Source organism: Parasteatoda tepidariorum, chromosome 5 (genome assembly GCF_982258835.1).
Source record: "Parasteatoda tepidariorum strain Cologne lab strain chromosome 5, Ptep-v5.0, whole genome shotgun sequence".
Lineage (NCBI taxonomy): Eukaryota > Metazoa > Arthropoda > Arachnida > Araneae > Theridiidae > Parasteatoda > Parasteatoda tepidariorum.
In genome coordinates this window covers 34,770,487-34,795,299 of record NC_141759.1, presented here as the reverse complement: position 1 = coordinate 34,795,299, position 24,813 = coordinate 34,770,487, and the positions used below count along the sequence as shown (strand labels likewise).

Here is a 24,813-nt window from a genome sequence, read left to right as displayed (position 1 = left end):
CTTAATTTTGACATTTTTTAGTTATTATACTGTTGTTTTTCTGAAAATAAGGGATTTTTGTTTCAACAGTTTTGATTGGTACATGTGATTTAATATTAATCATTTAAAAACTGTGCACCATTAAATTTACAAGCTTTCAGTAATAAAACAGCTTTACAAAACTTTTTTTATATATATATACATTTAGATATCCTTTATTTTAGCATTTTATATTATATTTTTGTTATATTATTATTTATTTTTGCATTTCTGTTTGGAAACCTCTTTTTGTTTTTTCTTAGAATCTTTATTTAACCCATAATGGTAAAGAAATCAGCTTATTTTAAAAACGATTACTTTATTTTTGATCTTAATTATTGAAAAATATTGATTGCATTTGAAATGATGCAGTCATTGATATAATTAAACAAAAAATCCATATAACTCTAAACTTATTCATTTATTATAAATATATTATCACTTAAATCGAATAATTTTCTTTGTGAAACTATTTTTATTATTTTTTTACTTTAGTTTTTATTATTTTAGTTTGCATATTATTGTTATTAATAAAGTCATCTTTTCTGATAGAATAAAACAACAAAATAAAAACGTTTCATGATGATTTTTTTAATTTGTTTTCTTACAAATATATAACATTTCATTTACCTTGACCAAACTTTGTATAAGCTACTTGTGTTGACCCTTTATTCCCCTTTTCATATTACTTTTTTTATGATAAAGAGTTATCTAAAACTTATTAAGTTGATGTTGACTTTATTATTCCCTAATTTGATACTTTATCTAACCAATGAAATTACATTATCATTAAACTCAAAATTATTGTGCAACTGCTTAATATCTGTGTTTTTGAAAAGCCATAATTCTTTAATTGTTTTTTTATTTGTGTTAATAAAATCTCTTGATTTTTCTTATATTTTAACTTATTCACTTTTTTAACTATTGTTTAAGTCTTGCTTTAATTATTGCTGTTATTATTGTCAAATATTTTTTTTTCTCTGCCCATTAAAATTAAACTTTAAAAAATTTAAAGCAAACATTACTATATGCACCATTATTATATTATGTGTAGCTATATTATTATGTTCTATTTTCTCCTTATATTTAAGAAATTTTTTTGAATATTCTAAAAAAAATAACAATTATGTAGAAAAATATGTACCAAAATCAATCAAGAATTTTATGACTTGTTCACTAGACTTGTTAAAGTTTTTTGTACTAGCTAATGTGTAATTGTGTAGAAGAAAATTAAAGCAAAGTACAATTGTTGCTGAGAACTGTCCATTGACTCTAAATAAAAAATTTACAAAAAAACCTTATACGTTTTCTTTTTTCATTTGTAAACTACTTTTTCATTACTATTGATCTGCTGGGAAATATGATTACTATGTTAAAATAAGTTATGAAAATAATTGTCCGATAATCTTTCTAGAGAGTTTTTTTAAAAACATAGTCAAGAGCCACTTTCTTTAAAAATTGAACAAATTGGGCAAAGTTGGATATTTGTCAATATAGATTTCGTTGAACATATTCTTTGTGTAAAACTATTAGACAAATCTATATTTTTTAATTTTGCAGAGAAAAAAATTCTGAAGGTTTTGGGGATCAAAATTGAAGATCCTCTGGAATTCTAAGAAAAACACATCTATTCCATGTGATAACACCTTTTGTGATTTAAGTGAACTATGACTCTGACAATTAATTTGCGATCTACTAACTATTAAAACATAAATACTTTCGGTGAACCATTGGATCGAAGATCATTCAAAAATCTTCGAAACAACGCTATTTTTCTTAGATTTTGATGTTCAAAATTTACTTGTGCCAACAGTGAACGACAAAGATATAGATTTATGCAAAAATATACTAATGAGTAATATGTAAAAAAAATAGCCATGTGTGTGGTATGCATTTGGCATGATCTAAAAGTAGCAAGAAACTGAAATTTTGCACAACTTTCTAGGTCATTAATTCCCTTCGCCAAAACTAGACAATTTTGAAATTTGCTGGAAAAGAAGCCTTAAGTATAGCAAAAGCACATTCTATTCACTGATATATGGTTACTGATTCAACTTTTTATAATGTGCCCCTAAAATGTTAGACTCTTACTTGAGTAATTGATTGCAAAAATAATTATGGGAAAGCTGTAGATTAATTTAAAAATGTGATTTACGTCCAATATGAATATCTGAAGTTAACAACACCCCCCCCCCCAAAGTGAGCATTAGCCTTTATCTAGAATTTGCAGTAGGGGGGGGGGGGTAAATTTACTCTCTGCTACCTAGGCAAGAGACATATAATGTTTCTGATGTAGTTATATTATGCTGAATCGCATGAAATCACTGTTAAGAAGTTGCTTAAGTTTTATATAGAAAAAGAGCAGATTCTGATTCCTTTATGAGTCTGACTCTGCTATCCAAGCAAATGAGATTTTGACTCTAATGTACTTTTTAAGCAATCAATTGAAATACTTCAGTTAACTTTAAAAGTTACTGAAGATCTGCATAGAGAAAATTCCGTTACGTTCTTTTTTTGCACTTTTTTACTTGTAACTTTAAACTAAATTTCATCTTTGATTTTCTGTGAATAATTTTTCTTGCAATCTTTTTGTTTTTTTTTTTTAAGTCATTAGTAAAATAAATATCTTATTAGGAAAACCTGCTTATGCATATTTCTTTGAATATCGTGGAAGAATTTAAACATTTTATACGCTATTAGAATTGTTAAATTTGTACACCTTTGTTTGTGATGCACCATGCTTATTTAATTTTTTTCATGCTGTTACTGAAAAAAAAATTTACTTTTTAAAATATGTTGCTGTTGTTGTTTATTTACGTCGCACTAGAGCTGCACAATGGGCTATTGGCGATGGTCTGGGAAGCATCCCTGAGGATGATCCGAAGACATGGCATCGCAGTTTTAATCCTCTGCAGAGGGTATGGCTCTCCAGCTTCGGTAGCCCGACGACCAGCGCTCGAAGTCGGGCACTTTGCGGTAGCACAGTTTAACGAGGACCAATACCGCACACCTTCGGTCCCTACGCAGACTGATCCAAGTGGTCACCCACCCGCACACTGACAGTAGCCAGTGATGCTTGACTTCGGTGATCTGCTGGGAACCGTGTCTTAACGATCAGTCCACTGCGGGACTGATATTTGTTGAAGATCGTGATCCTTTTTTCCCCGTTTTAAAATTTTCTCTTTTTGTTAACCAATAACACGTGATCAAACATACAATCCAATAAAGCGAATTGATAAACCCATTTAAGCGAAAATCGTTGCCTTAACTTAGCAAAAATCAGCAGCCAAAAGCGTACTAAATAATCAATCATCAATATCAACTGCCTTTTTGATTGTTTATTTAGATCTTCTATGATTTAGATTTTGTTATGAATTCGGATTGCGATCACCATTTTCTATTTAATATGCTGGGTATGATTAAAATAACAATGCTTTTTGATCTTCAAATAATTTGAAAAGTTAACACTGATACAGAAATCTTCCCTGAACACCATTAAAGTGGTATTGATTACTTTAAGCTTATATAGTTTAAAATCTTTTAAAATTTTATTTATTGAAATAGGAAGTGTTGTATTCAGATAATATTTTTAGATTTATTATAGAATGTCTCTTAGTAAATTTATTTATTTAGTTTTAAATTAAATTCGATTATTAAAATATGAACGTTTTCAAGTTATTGGATCAGTTTTCTGACTTAGTAATTTTTGGCACTCATTCTAAGATGTTCTGCCGATACTGTTCGAATAAAGACAAACAGTTGGATTGATTTTAATCTTAGAAAAATAGTGGTGATTTTCTTATAGCAGTAGAGACAAAAATAATATATAAGAGAGGAAATTTACATTTCAAAAGTTGAAGGAATTTAGAGCGAGCTCCAATAGCTCCGTGTCGCGGAACTGACCCAATTATTGCGTAATTCGATAAGCAATTTTCAAAATAAACATTTGATCCATGGATTTTTTTTTTAAATTTCTCAACTCGGTACCCTATTTTATTTTTGTCATATTTTAACATTTCTTCCTAAAATTCGGCTGTTTTCTCATTTTTTAATATCAATAAAATGCTTTATATGCATAATATCAAATCTAGTCTCTTTAATCAGCAGTTTGCTTAATTCTAAAAACTTTTCCATTATAATCTTTTTTTCTATCTAAAGTTACAGCTCTTTTCGGTTAGCCAGAAAACCAAAAAATAAAAACCTCTGCCAACTTTTTATTTTATATTTTTAAACATATAAAAATTAAATAAAATCAGAAAATGAAATAAATTTAAAAAAAACTTTATTTAATTTATTTTGAATATATTTAATTTTAAACATATAAAAATTAACTTAAATAAGAGAAACTTCAATTAAATTAAAGAAAATAATAAAATAATTGAGTTTTACTCGTACCTCGCTAACTGAAAAACCAAAATTACTTATCTTCTGGACAATTATATATCTTCAGGCTCACATAGATTTATTTTCTCAAAGTTTGTGTTGTAGTCTTAGTTCAGCAACCACCTATAAATTTCTATTATTTTATTGTTCTGTCTGATGTTTCTATAAAGTATTTTTGTCATAAATCTGCTTTTTTTTTCTCTTCTCCTTATTTAATTTATTTTTTTCTTTATGGCATCTATATCTTCAAGACGTGCAACTGTTAGTTTGAAGTATTTTTGAATATATTTTATTAAGTATCATGCAAATCTAAAGGTTTACCAGTTATATCATATGAAGTTATGCAATGTTATGTATTGTGTATAACCTATCAAAACAAGGCATAGTATTTGCTGTTTTGTTTAAAATTAAAATAGGAAAACACTGATAAGTACCCTCTAAAACCTTATGGGGGAAAAAAAACTTAAATAAAATATTTTTTTTTTGCTTGAAAGCAATTTTTTTTTACTATAATGGTATAAGCAAAAATTTCTGAAATGTTATCTAAAACTCTTAATTCTCTTTTAAGCTATAGAAATATTGCAATTTCCTTTACAAAGGTTGCTTAATTTTAATGAAATATTGAGATATAGATTGATGAGTATAGTTATTATTTTTAACTAAAATTTTTAAAATTATTTTTTAATTATTACAAACTAAACTCTTAATAAATAAAGATAATGGTTATTTTTGTTTAAAGCTAAACATTCTTAAATTTTAAAGACAGAGCAGCAATTTATCCATTAGATATCTAATAAAGAGTAAATTAGTTTAGGTGAGAATACATTAAAGTTAAAAAATTATTCTAAGTTTTTCTGGATAAAATAAGTCTTTCTTCCTTTTTGGTAAACACTAACTACATATTAAATAAGTTTTAAAAGCACTTGTACTGAAATAAACATATAATTAAATGGGTATAATTGAAATAGTTTATTATTAGTTTATTATTTTACTCACAGCTAATGGAAAATTATAATTTCAAAATTTCGCACCACTTTTAGTCTCTTTTGAAATATAATAATTAACATACATCGCCTTTCATTATTTCTTTAGATAAAACCTTCGTTATCAAGGAAATTTGATTTAAACCACTGCTTAAAGAATTTATTTATAAATAAAATTAATTAATATTTTTGGCTTAATGATTTATTTTTAAAAAATCAATTGGTTTAAATCAAGGATATTTTTATTAAAAATTGCAGTTGATTTAAATCAATGATTTTTTTAACAAAAATTCAAATAATTTAAATTAGAAGTGAAATCATGCAAACAGTGCTTAGTTATATAGTCATATTCATAAAGAAGTGGCAAAAAGAGAAAATTATTGTAGTTGTAGTTCTCTCTAGATCAGCAGTTCTCAAATGGTGTTACTTAGGGTTCCGTGGAAGAGTTCAGAGGTTCCAAGAGTTAGGATTGTTTCTTCTCTAACTTACAACGATTTTAGAACTTTTAATTATTTTTAAATCTAATCAATAAGCCATTATTTATTTAATATTTTGGTTACGTTTATGAAATGTTTCAAACTGAAATGCCAATGTAAAAGAAATAGCACTTTTTTTTAAAAAATTATAATTATTTTAATAACAATTTGGATAAATTATGAAGAAGGCATGCATTTAAAAAAAATTGTATTTGTATTTCCAAGTGGACTTTTCAAATCTTACTAAATTTTCTAATAAAGAAATATGTTTCCCTAATTACCATTTTCAACTTTTATAGCAATTCTTTTTAGTTTTCATTCCGGAGAAAACCATAATTTGGCTCATTTTCTTTTTCTTTTTTTCATTTTCAATTTATGTATATAGGACCAAAAACAAAATCAGTACTAGACTAGACAAATCTCCAGGACTGGGAATTTAGCTGTAAGACATAATATCTGATTTAAGATTCTTAATTATAAAACAATAGAACAAATTCAGTCACCTTATTAAATCATCTTAAAACAAAATACCATAATTATTAGTGAATACTTTCGCATTTATCTGTATATACTTGTTTTATAAAATCGGGGTTCTGATAAATGAAATTTGATCTTTTAAGATTCTATTGCCAAAACAAAATTGGGAACCGCTGCTCTAGATGGTGATGATCAGGATTGGGGTTTTTCGATGACAGTTACCATAAACTAGTTACAGCTATCAAAAATTGGTTTAAACCATCAAACACATAGAATAATAATCACAAAAACATAATATGTGACGGAAGTTTTTTCCATTGTATTAAAGGTATTAAATTACTATGAATATATACAAACATCTATATACGCTAATAATAATTTTTTTCTATTTTTAAAATATCTTCTTTAAAACAACATTGCTACTATAGAGATTCCAGCACATTTTTTGTCATATATTGGTCTATGAATATAATAAGCTGGTTATTTTTTCATTACATTTTCTTTTCAATGCTTATTAAATTGCAAAAAATTTTAAAAAGCCGTATTTAATGTTCTATCACAAATACTAACTGCAATGCACTATTTTAAAACATGAAAAATATAATTTATTGGAACATATAAATGCAGTTTTTTAGATTGGAGCTTTTGAATTTTTTGAGGTTACTGTTTTATCCTCAGGTAAAATCATCAAAAACTGACACCTGTCAGAATTTAAGGAGCCTTGTGTTGATATAACTGTTTACGAAAAGATCAATGTGAGCATTGCTTTTTATTAAGACACTTTCTTAATTCTATTTATTTTATGTGCACTTTAATTTCTCATTCATTGCAAATTTAGATTTTAATCTTTTTTTATAGTTAAAATTATTGTTAGGTAAATGTATATTGTTGTTTTGAAATTTATTATTAATACTATAATTACCTTATAATTTTTATTTTAATAGAATTTTCAAATATTGCATCTTTTTTCTTTTCCTTCCAGAGATGTGTAGATACTTTACTGCCTATAGCTGCTTAATAATTTTCACTAACTGTTGGATTTTTGTGAATATGTTCACATACAACTGCATTCATGATGATATCACCCTTCATAACAAAACACCTGGTTACTTTAACTACAAAAAGTTAAGGAAAAAGCGAGAAAGTAATGAAATATTATTTGAACCACTGAGCATTTATTTTCATATTGATGATGTGGGAAAAGTACTACCAAGTGATGTCTATTTTTACATTGATGTTGCTTTATATCGAGTAGCACAATTTTTATCAAAAACAATTAAAGGTAAATTCTATTTGCTTAATCTACATTGTCATGTCTTAAATAAAGGTTTTTTTCTGTTAGCTGAGTACCAGACAAAGATCTGTGCTGAAATGGTGACTAAGTCTTAAGGACGATTTAGTAGTGGTTCACAAAAAACTTTTTTTAACAATATATCGCAGAAAGGGCCAAACTCGACAGGTTAATATCATAGTCCCCTCTGGACAGGGCCACTTATATATTTTTTAATTAATATTAAAACTGCACAAACCGAAAGCAGCACTTTACCCTTTTGGCAATCGGAGTGATCAGGTTCTTATGCGGGAACTGGGGTAAAATATTATGGTATCCAATGTGTGGAAAGTATTAGTTATTAACTATTTTATTCAAAAACAAATGAGAAGTAGATTAATTAACATGCTTATAAATATACATGCATTTATTATACTTATGTATTCAAATAAATAAAAATTAACATTCTTAAATATTAAAGCAGGCAAATCCTAATGATCATACTATGGCATATGATTAACAAATTTGATGCATAATATTAATGAATATGTTGATGTACCATTTAGAGATTAAAATGTTTGTTATTTTAAATAGATGATCAACATTATATTATACATAACATTAACAAACATCTAATTGTTTTTTTTCCCAGAATGTTAATTATTTTCAAACTAATTAATTCTGCAGTCACAGTGTTCTTCGTACTATACATTTAAGCATGTTTTAATTTTTTATTTATGTATATTTTTAATTTTATATGATAAGATCAAGAGTTTATCAGCAATAAATTCATGTCATTCTCTACTTTAGTTTTATTTAGCCGACTTAGCATTTTTGACACCTAAGATGTCTTTTAGCTTGTTTTTTTTTTCTTACTAAAAAAAAGAATTATTTTCCCCCTTATATAGTGTGAGAGTTTTGCATTGAAGAGAAATTTCTATACTAATTTGCCTAAAAGTAAAACTCTTGATCAGTTAAAAATAAAATTTCTAAAAAATATTTTCATTTAAACTTTTTAAAACTTAACTCTATAAAAAAAATTTTTAATAAAAAATATGCTTGTTGTAAATAAAGTTATTTTTAAACTATCATTTTTTATAAATTTAATGCTTTGACCCTTATTGTACCATCAATAAGTACAAACGTAGAACACCATATGATATTTACATCAAATTGAATGTGACGCATGAAACTCTAGTGTCTAATAACAAGGGCCAAAAATGGCCCTTGAGCTCTCTGAATCTTAATGTATTGGATTATTTGACGTGGGCTATGTGTTATCAAAACTAAATGGTGTTATATGCCCAAATTTGAACTGATTTTGGAATGTCATAAAGGGAATGTGGAAAGAAATATTTATGGAATATTTCTATGCTGCTCAAGTTTTCTATGCTGCTCAAGTTCTATGCTCACTAGTTTTGAGAAATGCTAAAACTTGCAAAAAAGTTAATAGGTGGTATTATATCAACCCTTAATGCTATAATTTTGAATATAATGCTATTTTTTTTCTTTTTTTTTTTTTTTTTGCTATAAATAAAATCAATTGCTTTTAAAACCACAACTCAGAATTTTTTTGCTTGAAACTGTATGAGAACTTATGATACTCTCTGTATAATTTGTTTTGTCTAATATTTCATATTGCCTTGCATATCATTTCTAAGCATCTATGTAGCATTTTGTAACATGTAACAGTTAGCAGATTTAACAGTTATTTCTTATAAAGATTAAGAAGTAGATCATCTAAAATTCTCTAAAAAAACATTCGATTCAGAGATAAATAGAAATGGCATTTTATTTAGGTGTTTCTTAATTATTTTTGGTTCATGGTTTAAATTAAATGATTATTCTATTATATTTTTAAAAAATATTAGTAAAAATATTTTTTTTCTATCAAAACTAATGTTATTTCTTTAAAACTTTCACACTCAACAAAAATATAACTTTGGAAGTATTTTATTAAAAAAAAATTTTTTTACCTGTCTTCATAAATAAATTATTTCTATGCTTATAACCAGTTTACATATCATATATTTAATTTCTATTTATTGTCAAAAATTTTACTGCTCTTTTTTATTATATATTGACGTGAAAGTATTTATAGCTTCTAAAATATTTGTGTTCTTTTTAGTTAAGCATAGTATGAATCCTTTTGTACTTGAACGCACAAGTTGCTCACAGATATGGAGGGAAGGCTTGAATAAAGGAAAGTATGTTGCATTTTTGTTTTGAAACTGCTATTATCATTTACAAAATTTTTAATTTATTTATATGCCTTTAATTTATTTGTATTTATTTATTTTATTTATTTCTCTCATTGTTTAAAAGTTGCAGAATTACGTGTTGGAAAGACTATCTGTTCTTCTACAGAACTTAAAATGATTTTATTGTTTTTCATATTTTAAACTATATTTGATGATTAATTAATTAGTTTTGTAAGGAAAAATTATTTTTTATTTATTTAAAAGGAAAAAAAAATTTCTTTTAATTATTTTAAAATACTTTTAGAAATATATATTAATTTTAAAGTATTTAGCATGTGTTACTTTATTCAAGTAATTTTTTTCCTATATATTTAAATTTGACATATTTAAATTCAGGAAAATATTTTATTATTGAGTTGCCAAATGTTGCTATATACTTATTATAAACTCTATAAAAATCATTCATTATAAATCATTCATGTAATTTTTTATAGTATTAAAATAAAATGTATAGATTTTTCAATTATACTAATAAGGTTATGCTGTTTTTATAAATTATGAATGGGATATTTTGATATAAAATTAGGTCACACAACTTCTCTTAAAATGCTTTCTTTTTTTTTTCTCACTAGTTTTGGATCCAGCTTTTCTCAAGTATCTAATATAAAGTATTAAAAAATAATAAGTTTTTTCCTTTTAAAACACATTTAAAAAAAAATTGTTATGGGGAAAAATTTTTTATTAGTTGTTATTATTTTTATTAAGAAATACAGTTGAATCAGAAAGTAATAATTTTTAATGTTCATAATGAATTTTTAATGATTTTTTTTAATTTTAATGAACATTAAAAATTATGTTTAAGCATAATAATTTTTATTGTTCAAAGAGCTGGCTTATGTATTTCTCTTTTTTTTAAAAGTTCTGTTATTATGTGTTTTTTCCTTCAAGCTACTGTATGAAACAAAGTTCAAATAAAGTACAATCTAATCTTCTAAGAGTTCATAAGAAGTATGAGAACAAGTGTTATTGTTTTGGTATGAAGGTGATGTTTTAACATGATAAACAAAACTAAGTACTATTTTACTTTAGAATATGAAATAGTATTTTGATATCTATTTGTTTATTTTAAATTTTTGTTTTGTTTTAGATGTTCTCGAATGAGATCTCGTCCAGAATTTTGCTCTTCTAAAGATACTGATTTTATGGTAGTTATTTTCTATCTAATAATAATTTTTTTTGTTTTTTTCTTCTTATTATTATTATTGCTTTATAATGTTTTACTGAGGGGGAAAAAGACTTAAAGAATATCAAGAAATAACTTAGAACCAATCAATTTGAGTAAGACGCTTAAGAAAAAATTGAATCTAGAGGTCACAAGGCTCTTTAATTTTGAAAGTCAAAAGTTTGATCTTGTTATACATTGTTAGAAAGGATTTACAAGATTTCATTGAAATTCAATATATGCATTTTAAGCATATATTGAATTTCAATGAAATATGCGTAGTATTTTGCTCTTTGCATGAGTATTTTGCACTTTGTAATGATGTTTAGTGGTATCAGATATTTCATCCCAACTGAAAGACTCATGAAACTAAATAATGTAAATCAATATATTTTTATTAGATGAATATAGTTAAGTGAGTTAGCTTCATATATTGCCCATAGACTACTGGTATTGTAATTAACAGTATTGTTTCAATAAACATAATTTAAAAAAAAAAAAATAAACAGTCCATTTTATTACAGCCTTCACGCTTGTATGTTTGATATTTTCTTAAGACTTACTATTGATTGGTTAATTGTTCATGTTTTAATTTTGCAAATAGTTTAAATTAAAATATTATCTATACACTAGTCGTTATTCCAAAAAAGGTTGTGACTTCTAAAAATTTTGTCAATTGAGATTTTTTTTATCAGTATGGCATCTTTTCTGTATTAAATTTTTAAATTTTTTTTATTTTAATCAATTTTTTTTTCAGTATTTTTACTCTTTCCTCTTTAATTTGTATATTTCTTTTTTATTTCTAGATACCTGATAAATATTTAGATAAATTAGAAATTTACAACAACATTGATTCTGATCCTGTATCTATTATTAGCAAAGGTAGTGGTGTTAAAAATAAAAATTTGATAGTTTTTGTTGTCAGTAAAACTACGTCATGGTGTCAAAATACTGTAAGTACTAAATTTTTGTCTCCAAACTTAGCATCTTTTTTCGATACATTTTATGTTTTTTCCCACTTTAATTTATAGAAGGATTAGAATTTAAAATTTTCTTACTTGATTACATAATTTTATATAATAAGATTAAATAAGTCCTTTCTTTTGAAAATGTAATAACATGGTGCGTTGTGTAGCATTTTTAAGAAGTTCTTAAAGGTGCTTATTTTTGATTTACATTTTTTGAAAGCCTTTTAAGGTGCTTTTTTTAGTCGGGGTTTGAGAAAAGTGCTTAATTTTTTACCTTTTAAAAAGAAATTTTTTCTTTGTCATGTCGATTGTCATTATAAATTACAAAAAAAATTCATGATTTTCACAATTTTCTCTGCAATATTTATCAGAAACTAGTTGTTTTTATCATGATTATGTAAAGTTTTTGAAAATGTTTTTGAATTTTATTGATTTTATGATTATAAAATAAAGAATTTTAAACGAATTTAAGTGAATTTAAGAATTTTAAAGAATTTTAAAATATTTTTTGAGTGCTTAAAAAGTACTTAAAAGGTGCTTATTTTTTGTTGAAAAATCTGGCTGCGCACCCTGAATGATAGATTAAAATCAAAGATTATGGACTTGTCTTTTGTGATCATATTTTTTATAAACTATATAATTATTCAAATTTTACTAACTTTATCGTTTTTAACATTTTAATTCGATATTTATTTTTAATGTAGTTTATGGTTTTGTTTTTCTTCTTTATTGACCTTTGAATACTTTTTATAGCATGTCCAAGCATATGGAACTTATTGCCGATTGGATGAAAGTAACAGACCTGTGGCTGGATTATTGAATCTCTGTCCTGAAAATCTTTCTAAATCATTGTACAAATTTGATCATTATCTCAATGTAAGTCAGTAATCATTTCGTAACTTTGTATTTTGAGCTCACAGAAATTTTTCTATTTATAAATTTTATTCATTATAAATTTTTTGACAATGTTTTTAACTTATTTTAATGTTTAAGGATTGTTAGTTTTTTTTTCTGTGTGAGCAAACTAGTCTGTAATAAAATTTATAACATGTTAATTAGAATATTAATTCAAATATTCTTTTATAAAATTATAATTATTTCTTTAATATAATTAACAGTGCCAAAAAGCACTTCTTTACACTTAAACTATAATTTTTTAGTTAATCTGCGGCAAGTGCTATAGTTTTGTTATGGTAATAGATTGCTATAAATTTTCTTTAACTTTGTTATTTAAACCTGCTGTGTCTGTTTTTCTGAAACTCAGCCTCCATCATATTAAACAACATTTGATGCAATTTTATCCCCGAAGAAAATATATTTCGAGATTTATTCCTTTGTGTCTTCACAAGATTTTTGAAAACTCTCTTTCAATACAAAAGTATGCTTTTTATCAAAAATATGCTATTTTTATCATTTTTGTGAGTTTTTAATAAGTATTCATGGCTATTACGTTAGATTTAGTTCATTTAGGATTTATTCATTTGTGTCTTCACAAGATTTTTGAAGACTCTCTTTCAATAAAAAAGTATTCTTTTTATCAAATAATATGTTATTTTTATAATTTTTGTGAGTTTTCAATAAGTATTCCATTTTGTCCATTTTCAGGTAGGGCCCATTGCAGAAGAAAGCTACAGTTTTGCTAAAATGAAAAATATTTTTGATCTTGCTTTTAAAAAATTGAAAATTCGTTTTAATGCTACATTGTTTATACACGTAAAAAATTGCAAAAGTTGAGATTATTCATTGATTTTAAGCGAAAAAAATCTTGCCAAATCGGTAATTTTTTTTTAAAAAAAAAGTTTTAATAACTTTTTAAACATGTAAATTTTTGATCTGCTTCAAAGTCCAGATAATTCTTTATTACAAAATAATGTATATAAATTTCTGTGAAATTGTAATTGTTTTTATCCTCAATGGTTAGAATTTTGAATTTTAAGAATGTACACGCAATAAATTTGGATGTTTATGTATCTGCAGTTGTAAAAAGATATTTTTTGTGACTTAAAGCTTCTCTTGAAATGCTATTTCTATTGATTTATTATTCAAAAAAGAACCTCTCTTATTTCACAGATTATCACACATGAGATGTTTCATATCCTTGGCTTCTCAAAACATCTCTATCCAAAATTTAAAACTTGCTCTTCAAGTAAGTATATGAATTATTAGCATCTTCTTGAGCAAAATAAAGCTTTAATTTTTAATTATTGCAATATATAATTGTATACAGGTTGGTTATAAAATAACTTTTTCCCTATATTTGATACCCTATCGACCTATCCACTTATCATTTATAAATAAAATCTCAGATAATGTTATTTAAAGGTATTGGGCTAAGGTAGTGATGATTTCTTGCAATAGAACTCTCATGGTTGCAATTAGTTAGAGTGAACAAATTTTGAAAGTTTTAAATAGTAACATCCACTTTTTTTGTTGAAGCATGAGTCTCGCAATAAAAGACCAAAAAACGGACTATTGGATAATTTTAGCATAAAAAATACAACGAAAAAAAACAAACAACATACAAATCACTGTATTTTCTTCTTTCCAATCATTGTCGAAATGTAGTCAATAGAATTGCTAACATACAACATCTTCTCTGTTGAAAGCATCTGAAATACTCTTTGCCGTTTTTTACACTAGAAAAGTATGGTTCCAACTTCATTTTATGCTTTTGACTTTGATGATCATGCTTCAATGAAAAACGAGAGTGGTGCTAATTGAAATTGTCAAAATATGTTCACTGTAACCGTTAATGTATGAATTTCATTGTTATAAATCAGCCTGGGCCCCCCTTAAAATGGATTTTTTGAAAATAAATTTTAAAAAATTAAGAAAAATAATGATTTTTCAAATTTTTTCAAAATTTTATGATTATTTTTTAGTTCTAATTTAATAAAATTAAGTAAAATTTAATATATTATTAGTTATTTTTATTTTAAATATGCTTTTTTAAATGAAAAGATATATAAATACTTTTATATTTGAATAAGTAAAAAAATATACAAGAAAAAAATTTATCTTAAGGCCCCAAAAATTTGAATGACCTAGGCCCCCGCGTACGCTTCATCCAGCCATGTCTAGCCCATATAAACAAATAACACTCTGAATTTTCAATTATATTGGTTAAACAGATAAGCTGCTAGGTGTTACTATTTTTTTTTTTTTTTTGAAATTTTATCAATTTAATTATTGTGCATTATAATTTTTAAGTATTATAACTGTTAAGAGTATGAAGGGTCTGTTGGGACAGAACATGCTATTTTGAAATCTAACCTAGTGAAAATTTAGTTTGTTTTCAAATTTTACTTATTTTTCCAAAATAATTAATGTATTTTAATAGTACATCGTAAAACTTTTCAATAATGTTGATAAATAGTGCTTAACATTTATGTTAAATTATTAATTTGAAAAATAAATAAGCAATAATACTACTTTGATAATATTATAAAGGGCTATCTTTCTGCAATAGTTAGGATTGACTAAATCTAAAATGAGTATCATGTTATATATATTTCATTTATAACAATGTTTTTGCTTAATGCTTAATATTTTTGGTGTCTATCAATAAAGGAATTGTTAAATCACAACTTAAGTGTCTCCAGATTAAAATATTTAATTTAATTAAAAGAACACATGGGTCAAAATATTTTTTTAGTAATTCAATAATATTTTTTGTGTCTACTAAAGTTATAGCCACCAGAACGTTTTTGTGCCCCAGTTTTGTGATACTGAAGACAGCGCCCTTCAAACTCAATTTTGGAGGGGGGAAATCTGAATTTTTTTATAAAAAAATAATAACTTGAATTGCTTTTCCGGTGTAGTCATAACATTGTTGAAAATAACTTTTTTTATTCTACATCTTTTTCTTATATCAACGAGATAAATAACAATGACACATTTTAGGCCAAAAAAGAAAGCCGTTATTTTAATTAATGAGAATATCACCTCAAGTATTCTGGAATAAATATTTATTACATATTATATTTTTATTGAGCATAAATCTTATAAAAATATATAAGAAATATTAAAATTTCTTTTTTCGTGCTGTAGCAATGGCAAACAAGACTGTTCAAAATCAATTATTTTCACCGTTTTATTTTCGATAAGAAATATTGTCGTTTTTGCATTCAACATATCGTTATTTTGTTAAAAATTATTTTTTAAAATGAAGAATAATAGTATATAGAAGAATAATATTTAGTCAACTGTCATCCGATAATTTACTGTCATGTACTGTACCGACATTTGCTGTCAAGTCTATTTTTAATTAGAAAATTAATTCCTATTATTTCATATTAGTGCAAAAAATAATAGTACGTTTAATAATTTAAACTATGCAACAGAATTTTTTTAAATACATTCATTTTTTGAAACGTATTACAAAAAAGAAAATTATTTTTAAATAAAAAAAAACCACAGCAAAAAAAGACCATATATCGTAAAATAATGAATGACACATCAAGATATAGTGTTGAAAAAAGTCATTCTTTAATTTTCTTTTTTTGTCTTTGACTAAAAAGTAAATGAAAGTGATATAAAAAAATGTTTTAATTGTGAACCTATATTCCAAAGGGATGTTTTTTTTTTTTTTTTTTTTGAATCTCTCCTTTTTTTCATAAAATTAACAAGACATGACACATTAAATTAAAAAGAATGAATGAAGAGTTAACATGGTCATTCTCTGAATGCCCTACCTCCCAGTTTTTGTCTGGCATTCTCACTCTTTGAGAATATTGCACAAAACTTACAGCCCATCTCACCCCTTGGAAAATGCATAACTCTTTATATTCAATGACAAATAAGTAGCTATTCTACTGCATGCTGTTCTACTATTCTATCTACTACTGTTCTACTATTCTATCTTTAGTAAAACTAATACTTGTTGAAATTAACCCTTATAGAAAGTTATTTTAAGACGTTATAATTAAAAAACAAAAACCTTTACATGTGTTTTTCAAGCAAACAATATTAGCAAAAAAAGGGGGAGATTAAAACATTTTAGAACATTAAATCTCAGTCTTGTTCAGCAGCCCCCAAACCTGGCGCTCTGAGTGATCACCAGCCCCTTTTGACAGCCCTGATCATTGTTAATTGAAAATTACTATTTCTGTTTTTACTGTTTCCATTTCATTTTTCAAACTTAATCTTTTCTATTCCCTATATATGCCTTAAATTGAAAGGATGGTGCTGTGTATTACATTAATGCAATTGAATTTTCAAGTGCAGTTATAAATCTTAGTTTCCACATTTCAAAAAATTAGCAATTTTTCTCTCATGATTAACTAATCTCTTGTCACACTGAAGAAAATTTTATTTGATATTTATTGTTATTTTTTTCCATAATGTTTTTTTTTCAAATCCTATTATAACACATTATTCCTATTCTTCTAGAATAAACGTCTGATATTTGATCCATTAGTATTTAGTAACCAGACTCTAAACACCTTTACATTCTTTATTTCAGGGAAAATAATTTAAATGGAAATTATGTAAATTATTTTCACTTGTTGAAACTGCTTTTGATATTTTATTTCTTTGAATTAATTTATGTATTATAATTTAGGATTTGACTGCCAAGTTCCAAAACAAATTGTAAGCATTGATAAATTTGGAATTCAACGTCTAATATTTCCGGAAGTTGTAGAACATATGCAACTCCATTTTAATTGTTCTGACTCAGAATTTGGTGGTCCATTAGAAAACATGCCTGCTGAAGGATTTCAAAATGTTAGTATGTCTTCAAATATGCTTTTAGTTTAATATTTATAAAAAAATTGCTTTCAAACTTTTTAAAAAATGTGTCACATTTTTTTTCAAAAAAAAATAAGTCTTGTAAAATTGTTAGCAGTTATCTTATTTTTAAAAACAAAAATGAGTTTTATTGTTGGTTTTTGACATGATCATTTTGTTAGTGCTTTCTCTTACATATTTGGTCATTTTAGTTTGTGACACATACTTTTCCGCAGTTAATAATATTCATAAAGGTATAAACAAGAAAAACATTGACTTGTAATCCATGCATTTTCTTCAAAGATCAATTATTTTATTGATTAATAAAACCACTGTATTAGTTAATAAAATCAATATCTGTATCAAATATTTTCCAGCAAAAAAATAGCCTTCATTCTATAAAAAGCAATTAAATATAGAAATAAAAAAAAGTAAATTAAAACAAGGTTTCTTTTTTTTTCTCTCATTAGGATAAGAAGAGAAAATAACAATGAATGCATATATATACGTCTCCATACATCGTAAAGTTAAATAAAATATTAAAGATTTTTAAAAACTGAAAATGAGAAAGCATAAAATTATGTAGAATCTTCAAGTTTAATATTGAGAACCTCAAATACACTGAGATGCTGTGGTAGAGTTAAGGCATTGAGCCATTATTGTGAAGTATCAGATTCTTCGCCACAGTGATGGCTTGAAGTCCACCATTTATAAGCGGTTTTATGATGTATGAGTTTCAAATAATATTTTACATTATGCATTTCTGATCTAATAGTATCCAATTACTCAAGTGTTGTAAGGAAAATTTAATAATTAAACTTAATTAAGGTTTTAATCATTATCATATTAAAATGCATTGATAATATTAGAAAATTTATTTTCTTTGACATTCACTTGGAAATGTCAGCTGGGTGCATACTGTTTATCAAAGAGTAGCAAAGGTTTGCATTTGCTTGGTTCGGCTATTAATATGTATTCATAAAGCATTAACAATATTTTTGTTTACAAATCTGTTTCATTAATTATTGTTGAATTTCAGGAATATACGTCACATTGGCATCCACTTCTAATGTATAGTAGTATTATGACTCCTTCAATACAACAGGTATAGTTTCACTCTTAAATATGGTAAGAAATTGATGTAATACTTTTACGACAAAAAAGTATATTTCCAGCTATTAAATGTATTTATTTTATAGTCTAAGTATTTTAGTGATATTGGTGTGAAACGCATAGAATATTTATTAAAACTTTAAAATGAAATTAACTACTGTGGGAGAATGAAAGAAAGAAAAAGTGAGCTGCGTAGGTAAAAGTTAAGATAAAAAGAGAATCAAAAACAAAAAAAGCATAAAATGGAAGAAAGAAGAGTAATGGTAAAAAGAAAGCAGAAAATAAATAAAAAATTAAGTCGCATAAATAAACAAGTTTTTCAAAACAATAAAAAAAAATAGAAAATTGTTTTGTTTTTTTCATTTATAATATTGTTCTTATTCATAAATTTTTTTATTTTTTTTTAAATATTTAATACAGAATTGCAATAATGTTGAAAATAATCTTTCTTGAGATATGAAAGTATGGCACAATTCCCAAGAATGCATGCTAATAATTTATAAGCTTTTTGATCCGTGGACATACCTTGAGTGTTCATTAATGAACATGGTCATTATAATGTTTTTAAGGTAATGATAATTAATGCCCATTATTCACTATAATATTCTTTATTCATGATCAATACATTCTACTATTGAATTATTCGTACATGATTCTACTGCTTGAAAAAACTTGTTTAAGATGTTATTTTTTTTATTCTTATGCTCTCTTTTTCTCTTTCTTTTTCCTCTCCTGTCTCTTTCTTTTCTTTTTTCCTTTATTATATTGTTTCTTTATTTTTAATTTTCCCTTATCCTTTCTGCTTCTCTTGTTGTTGACTTATTCCTTCCAATTCTTCATTCATTTTTCTTTCATTTCATTCCTTTGCCTGATAAAAGCAAAAGGTTCTCAAAATGCATAGTTGTGTTGTATGTTTTTTATTATTGTGTTTTAAGAATGTTTAATAAACATTTTGTACTGTAAATGAAAAATTATGAAAATCAATCCTCATTCTTATCTGGTCAAATTTTTTGCAGGATGACTATGTCGTTATTGACAATATCACTCTAGCATTACTTGCAAGCACAGGCTGGTATGAAATTGACTTTTCTAGAGCGCAGGCATTTATATTTGGAAAAGGTTAACTTGTTTTTCTTATTACTTAAAATTAGTTCCGTTATTCTCTAAATTTTACCTTTGTTTATTTCAGTTTGAATATTTCCCTAGTTAATTTACTCCTTATAATAAACTAAACTAAACTCAGCGGCGCGACAGCCCTTGAAGACCAAGACCTAATCTGCCCATCTCAGTTTTCTTGACCCTGGGCTGTGGGGTGCAAGAGCAGATGTTACGATCAGGTGGTCAGCCGAACGCGGAACTCCCAGTGTTTAGTTCCCAATCATGCTTGGTACTCATTTATCAACCCACTAAAGGGATGAAAGGCTGAGTCAGCCTTGCCCGGCCCGAGGATCGAACCAGGGACCCGTGCTACGACAGCGCTACCGCTCAGCCACCGGGCGTCTTTACTCCCTATAATAGATAAATTAATTAATTCCGAATTATTTAGTATTTTTTATTTATTAAAAATTAAATTTTTTACTAATTTTAAATATTGATTAAATATTGAATTATTGGCAATATTAGTATGTAATAATGTGTGTTTCAGTTTAAATGTTTTAAACTTTGCAGGTGGGGGTTGTAATTTCGGATTTGCTCAAAAATGTAATGACTCGAAATATCTTTGTGATTCAAGGTATATTATTTACTTTTTTCTAATATTTTAATGTAATATGTATATTTGTGTTTCAATGTAATATTCATGTATTAATCTAAATATAAAAAGGAAAAATATTTTTGAAACATTTTGAAGTAAATGCTTGTATTTCTATATGTATGGATTACCCAGTATTTTGGAAATGTATGAAATAATGTCATAGCCGATTTAGGTAAAAAGTAAAATTAAATTGAAAAATAATAATGATTTAAAAATATGGTAGTCTCTTCATACTAATATATATATAATATTAATAGTTGAATAATTTAAAAAAAAAATTGTTTCTTTATAAAAAGTAATATGGTGACAAAATGTGAAATGTCATGTCTTTGAACATGGGACTTACATACTTTGAAACTCAATTCAAATGAGAAATTAATAAGTTTAAAAGTAGCTGCAGAACCTTGATTTTCTTACTTGCCATACCTTGATTTACTTACTTGCCATTCCTTATTTACTGTACCGTACCAAGTTTTTAAATAAAGCAGATTTATGTGGCAATAAGATTTTTTATACAACTTCTGAATGTTGTGTTATATTTAACAACTGGTTTTTCTCAAAATTCACATTTTTTTTTTTATTAAATATGCTTTTAATTCATTTAATGATTAAATAACTTAACATTTTTGTAATATAATTCCACTTTGTGGAAAATGTAAAAATTTATAACTTACTAAAAATGCAAATTTCTAAAATTCAATTCTTTAACATTAAAATTAATAAGAATCACCCTAAAATGAATTATAAAATACACGTTAAACTCTTCTTTCTTTTTTTTGTATTAAAGTCAGAACTGAGTACCATTCTTGTAAAATAGCAAAGAGGATTGTAATGTGGTAATTTTTTACAAAAATTATCAACAAAAAAAAAATGATCTAATATAATTTTAAATTCATGAATTATTTTTATTAAAATTTTGGATGTTTCCTGCATTAAAAATATTTTGGACCTTTTCCATTCTGGTTTAAATCTGGAATTACAAAGTTGTTTAGTTTTTCTATGTTTTCTTAAAAAAAGGCTGTTTAGTCCCCATTAGCCTCACTACACAAGGCTAGTGTGGGCAAGCCATAGAACTAGAGTGGACAAATTTGATAACTTATTAAGTAGTCATTTATTACAACTCAGAAAAGTATATCTAATGCCAAAATAAAATTAATTCAATCTAAGCCTTATTGAAGACTATGTAGTGATATATTTGGATTAAGTTGCTAATTTGTATTAAAGCATTTCATTATATCATTATATTGAACACAAATTAATTCATTTAAAAAATTTTAATCTGTTTAATATATTTAAAAAATGTTTTGAAATTTATTTTTTAAAATCAACTTTAAATATGTTTTAAGATGCAGTCTTGGTAATTGTACCAGTAACTGGCGATCAAAATTTAGTAACTATTTCTTCTCTAGATATTTGAAAAGTGACTTTTTTAATCTTTTTATTTTTTGGAAATGAACATTATAATCTGCATAGCTATAAACAAATTTCACTCTACAGACATAAAGTTCAACATTGTTTTTGTTTGTTTTTTTCAGAAAAAAAAAAATACACTGGAACAAAGCAATAAATTCTTATTGAGTCACCATTGTCCAGTAGTTTCAATTCTAATTCTCTCTATCACATTCTCTGAAAACAACACGGGTGGCTTTCTGCATGCGTTTTTTGGTTCAGATATATTTTAGATAACTTATTTCTGCTGCATTTTTATGATCAGTTTTCATTTGATGAGGAAATCGTCCGAATGAGCAACATGAATAGTTATTGCTGAGGGCTATCTCTTTCACTGAAACAGTGTAAACAACTAGCTAAAAAAATGGACAGGACTGTTCGCTGATGTTCCAATTAATGTATGTGTGGATGTTCCTAGTTTGTGTATGATAAAAAAAATATTTACAAAATCGTTGTTTTCTTAAGTCATTATACTGAATTTCATTCTTTTAACAAGGTTGATAAAACATCTTTAAATTATTTAATTTAGATTGAAACCATTATTTATTAAGGAATATTATTTGACAAAATCATTCTAAATCGGAAAATAAATAACATTAAACGTGTTTCATTTGTAATCGACTGATATTTCTTCCATTAAATGTTGAATGAGGCCAGTGAGAAATGCCCACACTAGCCCCACGAAGACATGTGTTTATTTATGTGTAATGCTTGTTAATTGAAACTATATGAATCAAAAGTTATTATCAAAATAGACAAGAAAACATTATAATTTATCATATTAACACCTTTTGTTGAAATTTTGAAAATAAAATGTGTCAATAAAAGAGTAAATGGAAAGTTTGAATGTTGCTTTCGCACCTTAAAACCTTTTGCAAATTTGTACTAAAATATTCATAGTGTGGGTATGGAACTGCACATGGAAGTGTAGATCAGTACCGTCAATCTACAATATCTCACAGACGAAAGTTGAACTACACATAAAAGTTATTCAAGATGCCCACTTTAGCCCCTCACACCCCTAGATGTTTTCAGTTGTATTTTTTTTCTCTTTCGTTTAATATATTTTATTTTCTTCTGATATATAGTTTATTTTTTTAGCCACCAAACTGGATGTGATATAGCTTTAAAAACAATAGGAAAATGTGAGAAAATTTCCTCTGATCACCCATGTGGAGTTTATAAACCCAATCACGAAGTAAATTATTATTTTTTATTACTGCTTGGCATGACATTTACTTCTCTGCAAGCATATTGTTGAAAGTTTCAATTTATGTTAGAATTGCCCATCCTATAATATTAAGACTTAATGCATTATGTTTCTGTAGAAAACTTATGTTTGTGGGTTACTCTACAATTGTATTTTTTTTTTTCATTATAAAATTCATTAAATGAAACGTTAATGAAAGTATGAAACTTTTTTAGTCCCGCAGTGGACTGATCGTTAAGACACGGTTCCCAGCAGATCACCGAAGTCAAGCATCACTGGCTACAGTCAGTGTGCGGGTGGGTGACCACTTGGATCAGCCTGCGTAGGGACCGAGGGTGTGCGGTAGGGGTCCACGTTAAACTGTTCTACTGTAAAGTGCTCAACTTCGCGTGCAGGTCGTCGGGCTACCGAAGCAGGGGTGCCATCCCCTCTGCAGAGGATCAAAATTGCGATGGCATGTCTTCGGATCATCTTCAGGGATGTTTCCCAGACCGTCGCCAATAGCCCATTGTGCAGCTCTAGTGCGACGTAAATGAACGACAACAACAACGAAGCTTTTTTAATTTATATAGTATTACTTTAGTACAGTGAAAACTTTCAGGAGCAACCACTCTCTATTCCACAGTAAAATGGTTGTTAAGGGAGGTTGGTCATTCTTAGGTGTTACTTTCAATGACTTTAGGGGTTACTTTCAATGACTTTAGGGGTTACTTTCAATGACTTCAGGGGTTACTTCCAATGTTATCAAGTATTTTTTTAATATTGTTATTGAGTATTTATCAAGTATTGTTATCAAGTATAAATTCTAGCTAGCAATTCTAAATTTTAATGTCATTTTCTTGGTTCAGAAATGCCACTTGTGATAGCGTCATGAAATCCGGATCGATGAATAAAATTTAGCTTCAATAAAGATGACCCCTACTGATATAATTATGTGTAAAAACGAATTTACCTATTATGAATAAGAGAACTATTTTAAGTAAATAAGCTATTATGTTTTTTTTTGTTTTAGTTAGCATTTAATTTTATATCATAAAAAATAATTAGTTTACTTTATAAAAGGATAGGTTTTTTTGTTTAAGATGCTTACTTTTTTCTAAACAAATTTTTTTTTTCAAATTTAACTTATAACTCTAAAACTAAATCAATGCATCATCTTTAGTGCACTCTAACTATAACATGAGATTGTCAATCTATTTCAGCAATCATTAAAAAGAACTCTCTAAGTAAGAACCACTCACAAATATCTTGTTTTGTTTATATTTTTTATTTTGATATTTTTTCGTGCTTCCTTATTCTTTCGTGCTTCCTTATTCACCCTTTTCTGCGTTTGGTGCGGACGCTTACCTGGTCGCTGAGAGAGGTTTTGATGATCTCTCCAAAGATTTTCTTCAACACAAAGTCTACTAAAAAAATTCTCTGCCTTTCAAAAGGGGTTGTAAATAGAGGATGTCGCTACACAGAGGTGGTCTTTCCTGCAGTTTCACTGTATTCTAATCCTTATAAAAGTCTTAATAAATACAACTTCATTGTTTTCATGATAATACTTACAAGATTGTT

At 26.3% G+C, this 24,813-nt stretch overlaps 1 protein-coding gene across 6 annotated transcripts in view; it reads left to right on the top strand.

Moving 5' to 3' along the window:
* The first annotated feature begins 3,289 nt into the window (after positions 1-3,289).
* The window catches only part of LOC107445061 (ciliated left-right organizer metallopeptidase), a 30,195-nt gene continuing 8,671 nt past the window's right edge, over positions 3,290-24,813 (top strand). For 2 of the 6 annotated variants that reach the window (XM_071184847.2, XM_016059379.4), the window contains exons 1-12: positions 3,326-3,521; positions 7,320-7,619; positions 9,736-9,814; positions 10,956-11,013; positions 11,837-11,983; positions 12,752-12,874; positions 14,069-14,144; positions 17,562-17,725; positions 18,768-18,833; positions 19,858-19,960; positions 20,510-20,573; positions 23,145-23,241. In XM_071184847.2, coding sequence (XP_071040948.1) covers positions 7,322-7,619; positions 9,736-9,814; positions 10,956-11,013; positions 11,837-11,983; positions 12,752-12,874; positions 14,069-14,144; positions 17,562-17,725; positions 18,768-18,833; positions 19,858-19,960; positions 20,510-20,573; positions 23,145-23,241 — 1,275 coding nt within the window. In that variant the 5' untranslated portion in view covers positions 3,326-3,521; positions 7,320-7,321. Of the gene's footprint in view, positions 3,522-3,880; positions 4,002-6,953; positions 7,093-7,319; positions 7,620-9,735; positions 9,815-10,955; positions 11,014-11,836; positions 11,984-12,751; positions 12,875-14,068; positions 14,145-17,561; positions 17,726-18,767; positions 18,834-19,857; positions 19,961-20,509; positions 20,574-23,144; positions 23,242-24,813 lie in introns of those variants that run through there. The other 4 variants (XM_016059380.4, XM_016059378.4, XM_043045511.3 and 1 more) reach the window with 4 other exon arrangements.